The sequence below is a fragment of the Dreissena polymorpha genome, chromosome 1, assembly GCF_020536995.1.
Source record: "Dreissena polymorpha isolate Duluth1 chromosome 1, UMN_Dpol_1.0, whole genome shotgun sequence".
In the NCBI taxonomy this organism is placed as follows: domain Eukaryota; kingdom Metazoa; phylum Mollusca; class Bivalvia; order Myida; family Dreissenidae; genus Dreissena; species Dreissena polymorpha.
Genome location: NC_068355.1, coordinates 76,359,458 through 76,377,680, shown reverse-complemented (window position 1 = coordinate 76,377,680; position 18,223 = coordinate 76,359,458). Strand labels below are relative to the sequence as shown.

The 18,223-nt window shown below is 34.4% G+C and overlaps 2 protein-coding genes and 1 long non-coding RNA gene across 6 annotated transcripts in view; all 3 read right to left on the bottom strand.

Annotated features, from left to right (window-relative positions):
- Positions 1 to 18,223, bottom strand: part of LOC127835959 (uncharacterized) — a 68,643-nt gene that overhangs the window by 34,493 nt on the left and 15,927 nt on the right. For 3 of the 4 annotated variants that reach the window (XM_052362391.1, XM_052362386.1, XM_052362379.1), the window contains 2 exons: positions 9,887 to 10,062; positions 3,536 to 3,620 (listed from right to left, as the gene is read on the bottom strand). In XM_052362391.1, coding sequence (XP_052218351.1) covers positions 3,536 to 3,620; positions 9,887 to 10,062 — 261 coding nt within the window. Of the gene's footprint in view, positions 1 to 3,535; positions 3,621 to 9,886; positions 10,063 to 10,319; positions 10,434 to 18,223 lie in introns of those variants that run through there. The other variant, XM_052362399.1, reaches the window with a different exon arrangement.
- On the bottom strand, positions 10,771 to 13,691 carry LOC127835920 (uncharacterized). Its single transcript, XM_052362344.1, has 2 exons — positions 11,008 to 13,691; positions 10,771 to 10,811 (listed from the first exon to the last, which is right to left on the bottom strand). Exon 1 carries the CDS (start codon positions 13,527 to 13,529, stop codon positions 12,168 to 12,170), a length of 1,362 nt encoding a protein of 453 aa, XP_052218304.1. The 5' UTR covers positions 13,530 to 13,691; the 3' UTR covers positions 10,771 to 10,811; positions 11,008 to 12,167.
- Positions 16,810 to 17,634, bottom strand: LOC127836118 (uncharacterized). The gene is made up of 2 exons (XR_008028607.1): positions 17,047 to 17,634; positions 16,810 to 16,850 (listed from the first exon to the last, which is right to left on the bottom strand). It is a non-coding gene; the product is annotated as an uncharacterized LOC127836118 (long non-coding RNA).

Sequence of the window (18,223 nt, the reverse complement as noted above, 5' to 3'; positions counted from 1 at the left end):
AAGGCATGGTATTGTAAAATGCGCATGGGGGGGGGGGGGTTAGAGGGTAAGGGGTAGGGTTAGGGGTCTGGTTTGGTTTAGGGTGAGCCTTAACGCTTACCTTCACCCAAACTCCCCTATACCATGCCTTGCTCGTTGTCGTTGTCCGCTTCCCATTTATAACATGCATAATCCATTATAACTGAGCAGCAAAATAAACAACTTGCACTGTTCATTACATAGAGGATATTTGTTGGATCCGGTGGATTATCGATTTTAATTCACGAGTGATCATAGAAAATAATATTTTCACGAGTGGCGCAGCCACGAGTGAAAATATATGTTTTCTATGATCACGAGTGAATTAAAGTCGATAATCCACCGAATCCAACAAATTTTCTTTTTATTTAATGCATTTTTCACAGTTTATATACATTGTTCAAGAGTTTAACTAACGAATTTTGCTGGGATAATGACGTCATTTCGTCAAAAAAATGACGTCATTTCACAGTAAACAATGAAAATTATCGATAATTCTCACTGATAATTTTCACTGTTTGAAACAGTGAAATTATCAGTTTTAATTCACTGATATTTCTCTATAAACCACCGGAAAGCATTAAATAAATAGTACACAATCTGCATATAAATCTGTATTCCAAATTCAATCTGTTGTGAACGTCTGCACATAACACTAACCAGTTCGTCAAAGTTACTGTTGCACATTTGAAAGTTTTATGTGTTGTGTATGCGATTTAAAAATACAAGTAAATGTATATTTTACATTTGGAATATTTAAGTTTTAACTCATTGAACAGTTTTAATTGGACAATGAACAAGACGAACATTTGAGATGTCTCCACCTTCACCTTAAAAATGAACATCGTTGAAAATTGAAACATAAAATATCGAACATTGCTTATTTGAACGGATATTATTTGACATGTATGTATAATCTATAATTGCAAGATGAAACATATCAGCTTAATACTCAACACGTGCAACATTTCTGGTGATTAATAATATTGGCGATCTTTCCCTTCCATAGGATTCTGGGGTAGGTGTTATATTACAATCTGATTTAAGTTTCTGAGCTTGAAAAATGGAAATGCACACAGAAGAAAACCTTTAAAACCATGTTTTTATAATATGCATATTAAACAGCTTTATTGTGAGATTATTGTTGATAGCATTTCATCAGTTCTTGAAAAAAAAAGTTTCAAACTAACATTCAATTAATCATATGTGTCTTGTTCTGAGAAAACTGGGCATAATGCATTTGCGTAAAGTGTCATCCCAGATTAGCATGTGCAGACCGCACAGGCTTTTCAGGGATGACACTTTACGCTAAAACTAGATTTTCGGTTAAAAGAGACTTCCTTTAAACAAAAAATACCATTTAAGCAAAAAGAGTCGTGCCTGATTAGCCTGTGCAGACTGCACAGGCTAATCTGGGACGACACTTTATGCACATGCATTTTGCACAATTTTCACAGAACAAGACACATATAAGAAACAGTTTCCATGTTGCTATTTTTGATGAATAATCAAAATAGTTGTCAGATTTTGGTTATGGGTCAGTATACAAAATGTTTTTTTTGTTTTTTTGAGGAACAATATATTCAACACATGTTCATGTACTAAGTAAGTGTTCGTGTGTCGTATTAAAAGAGATGAAAAGTGGGAAATCGAAATGGAATATATTGAGCATTTAATGATTTGTATCTCTTTAAATCTTTGTAACCATAACACATCTAGCGTTGAAATTTTAGCTATTACTATAAGGAAACCTTTTTTGGGGTTAACTTTATTTTACGAAATACATGTATTATGTGAACTGTACATTGATTTTGTGTATTTATGTTACTTTAATTGCTACTTAATCTTCATGCTGGTAATGCGGATACTTCGATAAGTGATGGCATTTCGATAACAGATAACAACAAAAGCCACGCGCGAGAGATAAGTTCCTCAGTTTTTTCAAAAGTTATGTCCTAAAGATTAGTGTTTGGGACAAGGCACATGGTAGAGCTGATAAATGGTGTATCCCTTTATATTGGGAAGAAAAAAATCATGGTTAAATGGTAGATTTGTGCCCCAAAAATAGAAAGTTCGGTCGAAAAACAGCATAAACGGGGTGAACAATAAACATTTCAACACAATAAAACTACAGTCAATCTTGTGTTAAGAGACAACTCAAGGAGGAACCAAAAGTGGTCTCTTAATAAAATGGTCTTTAAATAAAAAAGGCCATTCTGGAAGAATGCTTACCCTCAATTTTAATCTATATTAAGGATAATCTCTTTTGTCCATAATGATTTAAACTTTTATAATAAAATGAATAAAAACACAATAAATAAACAATATTTTACTTAAAATGTGTTTTATATTTTCACTTATTATAAATTATCATTTATTATAAATGAATTGTGTGTACATATTTATTTGCAAAAACAACATAGACAAGGAAATATTTTTCCTGAGAACAAAGAATTTGGCTAAAAATGTGTAACAGTCTACATATACATGAGAACATCTAAAACTAGAAATAAATGTCAGAAGCCAAAAGCTATGATATTTTATCACATGTATTTCTCTTTCCGTTTCTATATTGCTTTCTTTGCGAAGAAGTCTTCAATTTTTGTTTGCTTGCTGCGCACTTCGCACCTACCAGCGACAAAAAGCTCTTGTAATTTCATTATGTTTGTTAGCATTTTGTTAGTGCGAATCTTTTCAATTTTTCTACCGTATCGCATGCTTCATCCATAGTTACAGTTTCATCTGCACATGCCCCAGTATCCAACACATCATCTTCATCATGTAGCAGGGTTTGGTATAAGGAGAACTTATACTGCCTTGCTATATGAGCTAGCTTTTATAGCGAGGCAGTAAAAGTGTCTGCCTGATTTGGAACCGGGAGGTCCCGGGTTTGATCCCCAGTATGGTCGGGGATTTTTCTAGCTGGGTTTCATTGGCGCCCGAAGTAAAAAAAAACCACCAGGTGTGTCAGACGTCCCAGAGATGTCATGGCAATAGGAAACTCGTGGCAGAATTTCAGAATTGGAGGGGGTGTATGTAGCAGGGTTCAGTATAAGGTGAACTTATACTGCCTTGCTATATGAGCTTGCTTTTATAGCAACGCGGTAGAGTGTCTGCCTGATTTGGAACCAAGAGGTCCCGGGTTCGATCCCCAGTATGGTCGGGGATTTTTCTAGCTGGGTTACAATCATTTTCATCGTTTTCAGATGACTTCAATGACTTCAAAATGTCTTCTGCATTCTAGTGTCATTAGATATTGAATACTGAACCGAAATTTGATAAAATAGCGCTGTAAAATATACTGTCCAAATACTTAGAGACATTAATTATGGACGAAAACTCGTGTGTCCGAAAATAAGAGTCATGAAAAATAATTATTTTTGCTAAAAAAAGGGGTGTTTGGAAAACTTAGAGTGTCCGAAAACATAGAGTAATTACAGTAATGAATTCAAAACAACGGCACTGTCAACCATATAATCATGCTTCTCAAGCGTAAAATACTCTTAAACAAAATTACCTTTATTGTCCCATTAATCAGCCCAACAGCGAGAAGTGTCCCATCATCATTAAATCTGTTGCACATCACATCAGCTGGACAATCACTGAAATATTAAAGTGATATTATGGGCATTTTTCACTGTTGAATTAAGCTGAAAAGAATTAACAGGTCAAAACATTTTGTTAAAATGTGGTTACTGACCAATTATCTGTAACTCATCTTGCTACCAGTTGTTTATTAAAAATATATTTTATATACAATTTTTTACGTGACTCACCCAAACTCTAAACCGAAATGATTGGTAAAACAAAATTGTGTCTTTGTGTCGTATGAAAGAATCTGCACTAAAACTAAATTTAGGTTCACATCGTACATGCATGATCAGTTATCAAACGAAAGTACGGTTGATATTCAAATGCCTTATTTTTTTCTTTCCTAGATATTGTTTTAGTATGTCAATGCTGCATTAACAAATATAAGTGTATATGAAGTGAAAACACCAAAAATAAACAACGGTTGCGATAGACACCTATAAACTGTTAGATGCTTATAATATCACATTAATACAGCAATGTAGAAAAAACAGGGCTTTATGCATGTGAGGAAATGTCATTCCTAATTAGTCTGTGCAGTCTGCACCGGCTAATGAGAGACAACACTTTCACTTGCTTTTCATATGAAAAAACTCCTATAAACAAAAAACATCTATATAAGCCATATGTATCAAATTTGATAAGCCAGTTTCGAGGCATACTTTTGAAGACACTTGATGCACATTCATTAGGCCCATATTTCCAAAATGTGGCTAAAATGTAAATCAGGCTTGCATATACCTGTAAATGCACAGGCTAATCAGGGACAAAAAAAATTCTGCTCTCATAGATTTTTTAATTTAAAGGAAGGCTTATCTTTACTTACGCAAAAACATTTGTGCTCAATTTTTTTTTCTACCAACATCTCCTTTTTGAAATTTTGACAGATTTTAACCATACGCTACTTTATTGTGTGTGTTGTGCTGTATAGTTTACTGAAATAGCATGAAACTAAACATGTGAAATACAAGATATAGAAAAGTAAACAAGTTAAATATATTTATTTAACTCAGTTTACTACATCAGTAACCCAAAGACAACCCTAAAGTATGTTTTATTATTTTTATTAATGTGTTCCCCATAATTTATGATATTAAAACTAGAACTCCGCGAGTTGGATGTGTCGCCTGATGGTAGCATACCTGAGTTAATTGTTAACTATTATATCGAGGATGGGACATATTACCCTTTTTGTCTTATTTAGTAACACATTGAATAAGCAAAACTTTTTTTAATGAATGACCAAAATAATTTTGTATGAATATTGGTAATCTAATAGCAAACAGACAAAAACACACAGGCAGACCAAATACAATATGCCCTCTAATATGCTTTGAAATGGGTAAAAAAGAAATTGTTACCTTTAAATAAGTGTAAGTCCCAAATGAGGTCAAGGTCAACATGAGGTTGGGTGATGTGGGTGTGTTGAGGGTGATCAGAGACAACATCTATGCAAGTATCAAAGCTGAGTAGTAAGCAGTATTGATGATTGATAAAATGATCAAAATGGGTTAACCAAGAAATTGGCCCATATCAAAAAGTCTTAGTCCAAAATGAGGTCAAGGTCAAAAAGAGGTTGGATGATGTTGGTGTGTGGAGGGTGATGACAGACAACATCCATGTAAGTATCGAAGCTCTGTATCAAACGGTATTGATGTCAGATGAAACCATCAAAATGGGTTAACCAAGAAAATATTTTATTTGCCCATTTCAAAAAGTCTACGTCCAAAATATGGTCATGGTAAAGGTCAAAATGAGGTTGGGTGATGCTGGTGTGTGCAGGGTGATGAGAGACAACATCCATGTGAGTATCAATGCTCTGTAGCAAGCGGTATTGATGTCAGAAAAACGGTCAAAATGGGTTAACCAAGATTTTCGTACTGACAGACGGACAGGACCAATGCTATATGTCTCCCGCATCGAAGCATTGGTTGCGGTTGCTGATTATGAAATCTAAATGTTGACCCTTAGTTCAAGGTCAAGGTCAAAGGGGACAAAACTTTTATGTGCATGGAAAGGTCTTGTCCAGATACACATACGTACCAAATATGAAAGCAATATCTGAAGGGACACAGAGGTTAAGAGCTTTTTTGAATCACAGTTGCAGATTTCGAACCTGAATGCTGACTCCAAGTTCAAAAATTTCATGCGCATGGAAAGGTGTTGTCCAGATACACATGCATACCAAAAATAAAAGCAATATCTGAAGGGACACAGTAAGTTTGAGTCTTTTTTTAAATCGCAGTCGCAGATTTCAAAACCTGAAAACTGACCGAAAACTCAAGGTCAATGTCACAGCGGTCAAACATTGTATGCGCATGGAAAGGTGCTGTCCGGATACACATGCATAACCAAATATGAAAGCAATATCTGAAGGGACACAGTAGGTATGCAGTGATTTTTGTTTGCTCAAAATTACAGCCGATTTTCTGCTGCTTCCCAATTGCAAAAATCCACGTTTTTTCCCAAAATCTTACCAAGAAGAAGTCTCTTATAACTTTATGATGATTTCTTTACTCTAGATCTCAACTTTATTTTTTAAACATCCTACAAAATATATAACTTTAATTTAGTCCTTTATGTCCATAAATCATTCCTAAATTTGCCACTTGTATTGATTAAAAAAATCCCAATTTGACCAGACTCCATTTCTAGAAAAACCCCTGAACATGCACTTAAAAACAATATTAATTCTGATACTTATATACCTATTTTTTTTATAATGCTTAATTTTTCCCAATGTCATGGTTTATTGGGCTATTTTTTCCAATTTAAATGACACAGGCTGTAACGAATTAAAACAAAAAAAATCACTGGTATGAGCCTTTTTCGAATCGCGGTCGCAGATTTCGAAACCTGAACACTGACCTCAAGTTCAAGGTAAATGTCACAGGGGTAAAAAGTTGTATGTGCATGCCAAATATGAAAGCAATATATGAAGGGACACATAAGTTATGAGCCTTTTTTGAAAAGACTTGTGATTCTGCGGACGCCGCCGCTGACACCGCCGAAGCAAGTAATACCTATATGTCTCCTTACAATAGTCAGATGACACAAAAAAGGATGTTATTAATTTGATTAAATTCATTGCATTGCGCAATGTTTAAATTGTGTGTGCATGCCAAATATTAAAGCAATATCTGAAGGGACACATAAGTTATGAGCATTTTTCAAAAAGTGTGACTCCGCGGACGCCGCGCCGACACCGCCGAAGCAAGTAATACCTATATGTCTCCTTACAATAGTCAGATGACACAAAAAAGGAAGTCATTAATTTGATTAAATTCATTGCATTGCACAATGTTTAAATTGTGTAGTGAAAAATCTATAGATTATTGGAAGTTTTAAATGAATTGTGAAATAATATGAACTCAACATTATCTAATTGTAAGTAAAAAAATGCAATTAACATGCTTTTATTAAAAAATTTAATACTGTTATACATAATCATATAAATTTTTGTTTCATTTTTCCTTATTTTATAGTTTATTACGATATTTTTTACCCATCCAAAGACACGAGCCATAATATATTAAGAAAACAAATAACTCTTATGCATCTCACAAATGCAGCCATGCACAAATTAAAACACTCACAGTCAATGAACAGCAGGGTATCCTAAAAGCTCCTAATAAGGCTCGATTGGTCATTGTCAGCTCGGAACTACTAACATGTACCCCGGGTACTCTTAAGTATACTTACATGTACCCAGGGTACATATTGATATTCTTAAGTACATGTATACTAGCTGACAATTACCATTCCAGCACTATTTTTAAGCTCAACATTGAAGTAGTTTAATAATCTGTTTTGCCAAACTTGTTTTGCTACCGACTTTTTAAGCACATAACATATCGTTAAAGTACCTCTTCTCGAACCTCACCTCTTTTCAAACCCTTCATTTGCTTACATTTTATGCGCATGCAGGCATGCGCACTACATTATCCTTGTTTGTGTATAAGTAATTTGTTTACGCCGACTCGGGCGTAGCTGCAAATGAACGAAAATGCGTCAAAAACCGATAGAATAAGTAGATTAATCATAAAACACGTAAAAATCATTGTATTTCTTAATGCTTTTTACATATATAAGGATTTTCCGTAAAAAACTATAAAAACATGGTCTGGTCTAATTTTTGTTCTCAACTTTGCTTGACAATTTACACATTTCAGCTGCTGCAATAAGTCACGTGACCATGGTCAAAACATGTGACTTATTTATTTTAAATGTTGTACATTGAAGGGTTCGAAAGCAGGTATTCGTTGCTTGGGAGGCATTGGTAGTTTTACATGATATGGTGGTGCTGGAAACTTGAAAAATCTGTTTTCAAAAGAGGATTTACATAGCAATTACAGTTGCCCATACATGCCATACGTCCCGGATTGTCCGGGACAGTCCCGGAAATGAAGAACTTGTCCCGCTGTCCCGGAAATCTGTCAAATGTCCCGGAATTTACAAAATCCATATATACATGTACCTTATCTTAATCTTAAATGCACCTCGAATCTGTGTATATCTGCAGCGTCTCCATGACAATGCCTACCCGAATAGGCAGACTACGCTACGTGTCAAAATCGATCAATTAACAGGGGTCCTGTTATCATATCAATTGTCTCACGTTCGCGGTCAAACCGAAAAAGCGGCATTGTTTAATGTGGTTATTAATTGACTTTAAAATACTACGTCATTATTTCCCACTGCGTAAGGGCAAAGGATAGTTGTTCACACATCTGAAGACCAACAGATTTTAAGTTGACGATCTACCGGTACTGTTTTGTTGTGTTTGTTTTATTGCGATTGGTTGTATGTCTTGTGAATTGATTTGAGTTGACGATCTAACTGTACTGTATTGTTGTATTTTTTATTATATAAATGTTATAAATGAATTAAGGCGTATCAACAACTACGCGTTACACACCGGTCTTAATAACAATAACGCAATGACGTCACCATCTATGTTTAGAACGCTTACACTGAAAACATGTGGCTTGTATCTAGTAACGGAAGTAGTAATGTTTAATTTTACGTTAATAGATCAAGTGTATTTCGGATAGGCTTTCGAACTTTTGCAATTAACGATGCGAAACAAAAAAAAACGTACCAAAAATGCATATGTCTATAAATATCGCTACATTTTATACATGTCCCGGAAAATCGGCAAAAGTCCCGGACAATTTAACTCAATGTCCCGGAATTGGTCTGAAAAATTATGGCATGTATGCAGTTGCCAGCCATGTAGAAACAACGTATTTATCAAATAGAGTACTTATAAATATGTTTCACTATTTTCAATATTATATTTGAGTCAAATTGACGTGTCAAAAATTAAGAGGTTTGAAAGATGGTTCGTCCATGATATATGACAATGAGATGTTACTGCAACTTAAACCCATCAAATATACATCTAAATTGGTTTAAATGTCACATTCCTTGGACTAGAGCAAATTTGGATCTGGATGGGATCGGTACTTCTATTAGTTTTACTGGCTTTTACTCAATGGTAATCAGAATTAATCAGCACACTATCTTTCTATAAATTATACTCAAACCCGGTTAAGTCGCGGGTCGGGTTGAGTCGCGGTATTTCATTAGCGCCCTCTTGATTTTGTTTATTAACAATCCTGCGTGACCTACTTGTCAAATCTGACAGAAAACATGTCTCCCTACAGATTGGAATCGATTTTTGATAATTAAATGTCGTAAAACTCAGACTTTAACAATATTTGAATTTGTATAGTTCAGTTAATTGTCGTAACGAAAAAAATACGACATTGCCTAAAAATAACTGTGCTATTTATTTTATTTGATGTCTTAAATTCCATATATTTAAATTGTTATATACTTTATTGATTGTTACTTTGAAGAGTATGTCAGAGCTTTGATAATTCATGTTTAATTTAAAATTGGTGCTGTTTAATCTATTTACCGCGAATCTAACGGGAGAAAAAATAAACAACAATGGCGGACAGTGGTGTTGGATTTGTTTCTACGGCAGTTAATATTGAAGGATTTTCGCCATAAAAAGGCCTTTGTCCAATAAAGTTAAGTAAAAATATGATTGTCCTTTAAATCATTTATCTGATATATGAAGATTGTTTCTAGACGCAAGTGAATATTCCTCAAGTACCGCGAGTCAACCGTGTTGCAGTATAATGCTAAACATGCTAAGTGATCTTCTCTGTGATTTTTTTTACTTTATCATCCAAACAAAATGAAAAGGGGTATTAAATACAAATTTTGTAACAATAATGTTTTAAACCTACTGTACTAAACCTACATGGTTGCGAGCAGTTTCATGTGGCCTTCCAGGTATGGCCCAGTTTGGTTGGCGTGTCTGGAGGTGTCCCCAGAAATATCTGACAGGTTGGAAACTGACTCCGAGGAACGACTCGTCCCATTGCCTATGCCACCAAAATCTAATCCAGGCATCGAGCTACCAAGTTGTCTTGTATGCTGCAAAACGAACATATCTGCATTTGTACTAACTGTTGGGAATATGACTTTTGCCTTCTGCCAGGCAGGTATCCTATGTAAATATTACCGGACCGCGTGTAATAAGATGCGGTTATCGATTAGCTATAATTATTATTTAAAGCGGGTTACAATATATCGCTCATGAAAAAATAATTTTTAATCATGCAGTTTTTTTTGTTGAATACATAAACTGTATTATGTCCAATAAAGTTAACAATTAATTTAAGTTTATTTACTGCTTCTCGTAGTTACTGTAGGTGAATTTACACTAAATCCAAAAGTGTTGGTTTGTGATATTTTTCCAATCTTGACGCAGAGTTGTCGCTCCTTGCTCTCACATACAATATCCAGCTATGCTGTTTTCCGTAAAATCCCATGAACAATCGAAAGTATTGAATCAATGACAAAGCACTATTAAGGCGAAGTACATGCTTTTGTAAATTTCTTTTAAATTTTCTTTTACAGTGACATAAAATAGTAAAGATTTATTATACTAAAGTGAAGAAAACGGACGTGATGCAAACTGCACTGTCTATGCATGCATAGTGATATCTCTTTAAACGGGATAATGGTGATAAAAAGCGGTACCCGCTTAATACGTTTATTGTTAAGCATACCATTTTTACAATATTACAATATACAGTTATATAAACGGGCAGTACCCGGCTCAAAATAACCACCCGAATATATGTTGTATTCGTCTTTATTATTATACGAATTCCATGTCACTGAAACATATATAAACATGGTATCAGACACTATATTATTATATGCAAAGTAACAAATATATAAAACATATCATGTGTGGCCTTTAACAAGTTACAATGAAATATATATAAAAGATCTGGTAACATGATAAATGGTACATATACAGCATAAACATACAATTACATGAGATCTCAACTCTTTCTCGTTCTCACTTACCATTTGTGGAATGTGTACGGAACTCTCTCTCAATCGTATACAATTCTCTGCGGGTGCTGTGCTACTGCTGCAAATAAGATTATACATGTGAAGAGTATGGGAAACTGTGAATTATAGGAATCGTTAGCACGTTTAGGATGGCAATGCTGCTTTTCTGAATTTAACCTAATTACTTATCAAATATGAGTTATATCAACTCACAACATAAATACAACTCAATGCAAATACAAGAAAGAGTAAATGCAAACAGGTAGAAATAGAACTAACCTTATATTGAAGTAATGGCAACTCTGTACTATAAATGTACATCTTAAAAGTAGACGTGTACAGCTCTGTGTTCAAGTTAGAAGTGACCAGAAGACAAAGGAAAGGGCGGGAAAATAACTGGTCAAGCCTGACTGAACAATTATATAAACTGGACATGTGTAACTCACATGCTTGACTGACTTTAACTCTAAGACTGGCCACAGGAGCACAGCTTAATAAGTAACCCAGGTAAACACAATGCGTTATATGGAAATAATAACATTTAAAACAGAACACATGAACAGAATCCGTGAAATGAATATTTCAACCCTGTTACAGACTTCCCTGGCCCGAAAAATGATGTCCTCATCATAACAAACCAAGAAGAAAACAAAATTGTCATGTCACAGTAAAAACAGAATCGTCCGTCAACAAATAACCTTTCTATACAAAATAGATACAATACCTATCTATCTCACTATACTGTTTATAATAACAGCATTGTACAAGCAAGAACAACATACTTTATCGAAACTACATCCACTAGTTATACTACTGAATAACTGATACATACTTACCTTACATAAATGTATAAATATGATTCTGACTCTTTTCCTCCTGCTCTTCAGAACTGTGTCCTCACATTAAAATAATACATTAAAAAAAATCAATTGATACTATATGCAATATCAGCAATTCACATTGTTAATAAGAAAGTTACAAAAATAACATCACGTCACTCGCATGAAAACTCACTGAAATTTATTTCAGAGATAACTCTTTCTGATAATTATTAATCAGAATAATACTGCCCGAACCTTGCAAAAAAAAAACAACATCTGATATAAAATACACACAAAATACATACACAATATTGTTTAAAATATGTTAAAACAAATTTTTTAATGAAAATTTCATTGAAAAATACTAGAAACCATACGTCCAGCTGTCTTACTGTCTAATTGATTTAAAACACCTGAGGCAATCAATTTATTTAATGCCTCAAACCTGGCATCTTGTGGTCTTGGTACCACACAAGCATTCATCTGGTAATCCTTATACCGATCCGGAGGTCGTCTCTCTCTGACAGATTGTCTTGGTTTTGGTGTTGGAGCTCTAGTATCCGATGTAGACGTCTCTGTCCTTATCGGTTGTGCTTCATCCATTTCTATAGGGACTTCAATTTCTTCATCTTGATCTTGTATAGGGTATTCAGTAATGTCTGGTTCTTCAGTGATGTCAGCTTCTTGCGACAAATCTACTTGATGAGGTACGTTTTCAGGCATCTCTTCTTCGTTGTTCTCTTCTTCATTCCCTGCTGTAGATTCAGGAACATCTTCAACAACGTCATCTACTCTATCCTCTGCTTGTATTAATTCTTCCCTATCTTCGTTTCGTTGTTCTCCGGGAACTTCACTAGAAATATCATCTCTGTCTTCTATCCTCAATTCTTCTGTAGACATATCTATGTTTTCCGTCCTTGATTCTTCTCTAGACATATCTATGTTTTCCGTCCTTGATTCTTCTCTAGACATATCTATGTCGTCAGCTAGGATATGGGCGTCCCCACCTCTTGAAAAATATACAAGATCTCCTGCATCAGACTCATCCTCATCATCGTCTTCCATCTTTTCTACTTCTTTGGATGCATCCATGGTCTTCTTGTCTGATAATTCTTCTACTTCTTCTTCTGCTACGTCTACAGGTATGCTGTTACCTGAAGTAGTCTCCTGATTATCCCGGAACTCTTCTGCTTCATCCTGATTAACCAACAGGCGCAGATGATTCCTGTGCAGAGTTTTCTCCTTACCTGATTCTGACCTGACACGATAGACTGGTATATGGTCATTTACTTGTTCTAGGACAGTAAAAACTTCCTCTTCAAACTTATCTACCAGTTTGTGTTTTCCTTCAGTATGGGATAGGATTTTTACAAGAACCTTATCCCCTACTTGAACTCTTGCTGCTCGAGCTTTCATGTCATAATACTTCTTTTGCTTACCTTTGGCATTTTCTACATACTGTTCAACTATTTCTCTTGTCCTCTTCATTCTCATCTTTAAATGTTCAATGTAATCTTTGGTTTCTTTGGTCTTGAATTCTGATGTTACTTGTTCAAACTTGGTGTCCATGGGTAATTTTGCTTTACGTCCGAACATTAATTCGAAAGGTGATACTCTTGTCGATTCGTGTGGAGTACAATTGTAGCAAAATACCAGATGCTTAATGTAATCAGTCCAATGTTTCTTCTGATCATTCTCTAATGTTCCAAGCATGCCTAGTAATGTTCTATTAAATCTTTCTGGAGTTCCGTTTCCTTGAGGATGGTAAATAGAAGTATGAGTTTTCTTTGTATTGGTTAATTTGCAGAGCTCTTTGATTATCTGTGATTCGAAATTGGCTCCTTGGTCAGAGTGTAAAGTTGTTGGAATACCATACTGAACATTATATTGTCATCCTTCTTAATACCCCCCAAAGAAACTGCCTTGTCGTACAAGTCTTCAAGCTTAGAAGAAAATGATGCAATGGACTCTGCAGGTTGCTGGGAACAATTGTAAAACTTTCTTAGAATAGTTTCCTTCGTTTCAACATTTCCATATGTACTCTCCAGCTTCCACATAACTTCATTCACTGTAACCTTTGTTCCTAGTCGTCTTAATATGTCAGCCACATCTTCTTTGGCAGCCTTTCTTATTCCAAATAATATTTGCTCTTCTCTGAATATCCTATTAGCCATCAAAGACTGAACTTCAAACTTGAAACTCTCCCAACTGGCTTCTCCTTTTCCACTAACCCCTCCAAAGGTTGATATCCTGGGGTAGCTACTACTATTGAAGGTTCTGTCATCCCCATATCTTCTTTCCTCAAAGGTTCTTCTGTCCTCAAAGTGTCTTCTGTCTTCAAAGTGTCTTCTGTCCTCAACATATCTTAAAGTATCAGCTGACCTATACCTATCTTCAGCCTTTTCCCGACATCTATATGTGGACATAAATTTGATTAAGTCTTCTGTATTTTCAATTTCAGGCTTAACATCAAGCTTCTTAAATGCTTCAAGCAATTTCCTATCTTCCTCTGTAATATCCTGACCTCCTTCTTCTTGAACAGTCTCCATAATCTTCCCTTCACTTGATGCCATGTTCATTTAACTTCAAATTCAACTTTCAATTATCAGTGATTTAATGCAACCTATCAATTAATCAATTAATTAATTCTGTCAAATAATCAATTCATGTCAACTTCAAAGTCAATAGTTTCCGAAGAAATAATGATAACCCTTCCAAGTATATTGTGTTTCAAAGAAACACTAATCTCTTCCAACATACATAGTATAATATAGCTTAGACCAAATAAAGTTCAAAGTCAGTTAAATGCTACCCAAAATTCAAAGTTGCTGCCAATAAAACAACAAACAAACACCTTCCAATTCTAATTATTAATTAAAAAAAATAATAAAGTTAAGTCAGTATTGCATCAACTCAACCTTAAGTTCAACCAAATAAATCCTCAAAGACTAATTAAGTTGCAATTCAAAGTGAACTTCTATAAAATCAATTCAAAGTATAAGTACAAACAAATGAATCCACTTTAAATCAAATTCAATAAGTGAAAACACCAGTTAAATCACTTTTGCACTGTCTGAAAGTCAATCAATAATCACCAAGTATAATGAATAATAAATAAATCACTTGTGCGCAAACGGATCCTGGACTAAGAATATTATCACAAAGTATAAAAAAAATAAAGTTAAGATACAAGTAAATTAATTGACCCACAATGAACCAATCAATCAAGTATCACAACTAAAACAAAACATCAAATTCAAACTTCAAAGTATGAACAGTGATGCACTTTCACACAATTTCAGCAACGTTCAAACTAATTCGGTCACAAAAGCACAAACCCAAAATTGAATGAACTGAAAAATAGACTCCAAAGTACAAGAACAAGCTAACACACTATTGCGTCAACTTAAGTCACAACTAAACATGCACAACTTCAATCACCTATATCAAACAGAACTTCAACACACTATGTGTAAATGGAATGCAATGTACATGAAAATAATTAATTATCCAAAATGTCCAAGAATAATTCCAAATAAGATATGAAATGAAATTAACTAAGTATTTCCATCCGTAAACTGCAAGGAAGAACCTAAAAATCAAAGTCCAACTTAGAATAATACAATATAAATAAAACCAAATATTTCAAATCAAACCTAAGTATCAATAATAAATGAAAATATTTCACAAAAAAATAAAGAAGTTTAAATAAGTGTTCAAAATAATTTCAAATTAAATTCAAATGAATAAATTGCACCAAGTATTTTAATTCAAATCACTCAACCTACACTGTGTTATAAGTATTAACTTCAGAAATATTAAACGCCAAAATAAAAATGCAATGCCCTGAGACAAATCAAATTAACTAAAATAACAACCAAAGAAGCCGACCACAAATGTGTAAACAGATTTACCTGATATCAGCTCACACGGGAGACATCTGTCCAAAACAGACCTTACCTACATGTACATATACTACTACACTGTGTTGAGAATTACTACTCTACTACAACTTCCATATAAGGTAAAATAGTAGTCACATGGTCTGTCAGTGAAAAAAATTCAGTCATGTGTCAACCAATGAAAACCAAGGAAGCGATGATATCCAAACTCAGTATGCAAATTAGGGAATTCTATATCCAATCAAAACCAAATCATGTATAATCAAGGTGAACAAGTGTAACCTGATGTACTGTTAGCAATGCATAAACTCAGGAATGCAACAAATCAAAACAAACACTCACACAGTAATAAAATGGAATACAATGGACTAAATAGAATTAAGGCCAAAATGTAAAAGGGCTGGATAAAGGTATGGACACTGGGAAAGGGATTATATGAGAATTTATAGAATAAAGAGGTTAAAGGGATAGCAATGAGTTGGTTACAAAATTAATGAATTTATAATCACTTTATGAATAAATTCAAAATAGCAGCATTTCAATGTTTTTAGTAACTGTTGATAAAGGATGAAGAATAGATCTTATAAAGATGTAACCGTCACCAAGTAATTAGAGCAATCAATTATATTAGGTAAACAAATAATATATTCTCTCTCTCACTCACATACATATACTCACGGTTACGAAGAAAGGTGAAGAATACACATATGCTGAATATAGGCCACAAATGATTAAAAGTCTGAATTAAAGTCAGGATTAAAAATCTGAATTAAAGTCAGGATTAAAAGTCTGAATATGATACACGATAAATATTTAAAGATGTCCACTTCACAATTGTCCACACGGTAGGTACACGATATTGCACTATAAATCCTCGGAAATGTTCTAAATACACGGTTAAACGACTCCCACTTCCGCTACGTCTTCAACGACCCGTCCAATAAGACTCTTCCTACGTACGCTCAGTCCTCAACGACCCTTCCACGACTTCTCCGCTTTCCACGGGCCGCCATCTTCCTCTCGGGTCCGCAAAACACGTTGGGCGCCAAATATAAACGGGCAGTACCCGGCTCAAAATAACCACCCGAATATATGTTGTATTCGTCTTTATTATTATACGAATTCCATGTCACTGAAACATATATAAACATGGTATCAGACACTATATTATTATATGCAAAGTAACAAATATATAAAACATATCATGTGTGGCCTTTAACAAGTTACAATGAAATATATATAAAAGATCTGGTAACATGATAAATGGTACATATACAGCATAAACATACAATTACATGAGATCTCAACTCTTTCTCGTTCTCACTTACCATTTGTGGAATGTGTACGGAACTCTCTCTCAATCGTATACAATTCTCTGCGGGTGCTGTGCTACTGCTGCAAATAAGATTATACATGTGAAGAGTATGGGAAACTGTGAATTATAGGAATCGTTAGCACGTTTAGGATGGCAATGCTGCTTTTCTGAATTTAACCTAATTACTTATCAAATATGAGTTATATCAACTCACAACATAAATACAACTCAATGCAAATACAAGAAAGAGTAAATGCAAACAGGTAGAAATAGAACTAACCTTATATTGAAGTAATGGCAACTCTGTACTATAAATGTACATCTTAAAAGTAGACGTGTACAGCTCTGTGTTCAAGTTAGAAGTGACCAGAAGACAAAGGAAAGGGCGGGAAAATAACTGGTCAAGCCTGACTGAACAATTATATAAACTGGACATGTGTAACTCACATGCTTGACTGACTTTAACTCTAAGACTGGCCACAGGAGCACAGCTTAATAAGTAACCCAGGTAAACACAATGCGTTATATGGAAATAATAACATTTAAAACAGAACACATGAACAGAATCCGTGAAATGAATATTTCAACCCTGTTACAGTTAGGCTTCAATACATGCACAATCGTTTATACGCACGGCCGTTAATCACGCGCTCCACCTCTTGTTGAGATGCATAAATAAATGAGCCAATGCTACTTCCAATGTGGCGCTCAGACCCGGATATAGCTGATCTTTTTTATATTGGTATGAAAGTGTTTGTATGTTAGAATTATCTAAAATTAAACAACTAGATTTAATTCGATGTTTTAACCTTACTAGCAGGTACATTGATGACATACTTAATTTAGATAACTTATTCTTTGAACAATAATTACACTATATTCACAAAATCTACCCGAATGAACTAGTCTTAAATAAATCGTATAAATGCAATACAGACGCTGCGTATTAAGACTAACATGTTAAAATTAATAATAATTTGATCAAAACTAGTTTATTCGACAAACGGGACGACTTTAACTTTGAAATTGTGAATTTTCCGTTCCTAGATGGCAACATCCCTAAAGGTCCATCCTATGGTATTTACATTTTGCAGTTCGTACGTTATGCCAGAGTATGTTCATGTATTAAAGATTTTAATGATCATAATCGCGCATATTAACAAAGAAATTGCTAAAACAAGGTTTTCTGT

What these genes read in the sequence shown, in the direction of transcription:
- LOC127835920 (XM_052362344.1), bottom strand. Translation starts at nt 13,529, where the DNA reads ATGCTTGGAACATTAGAGAATGATCAGAAGAAACATTGGACTGATTAC.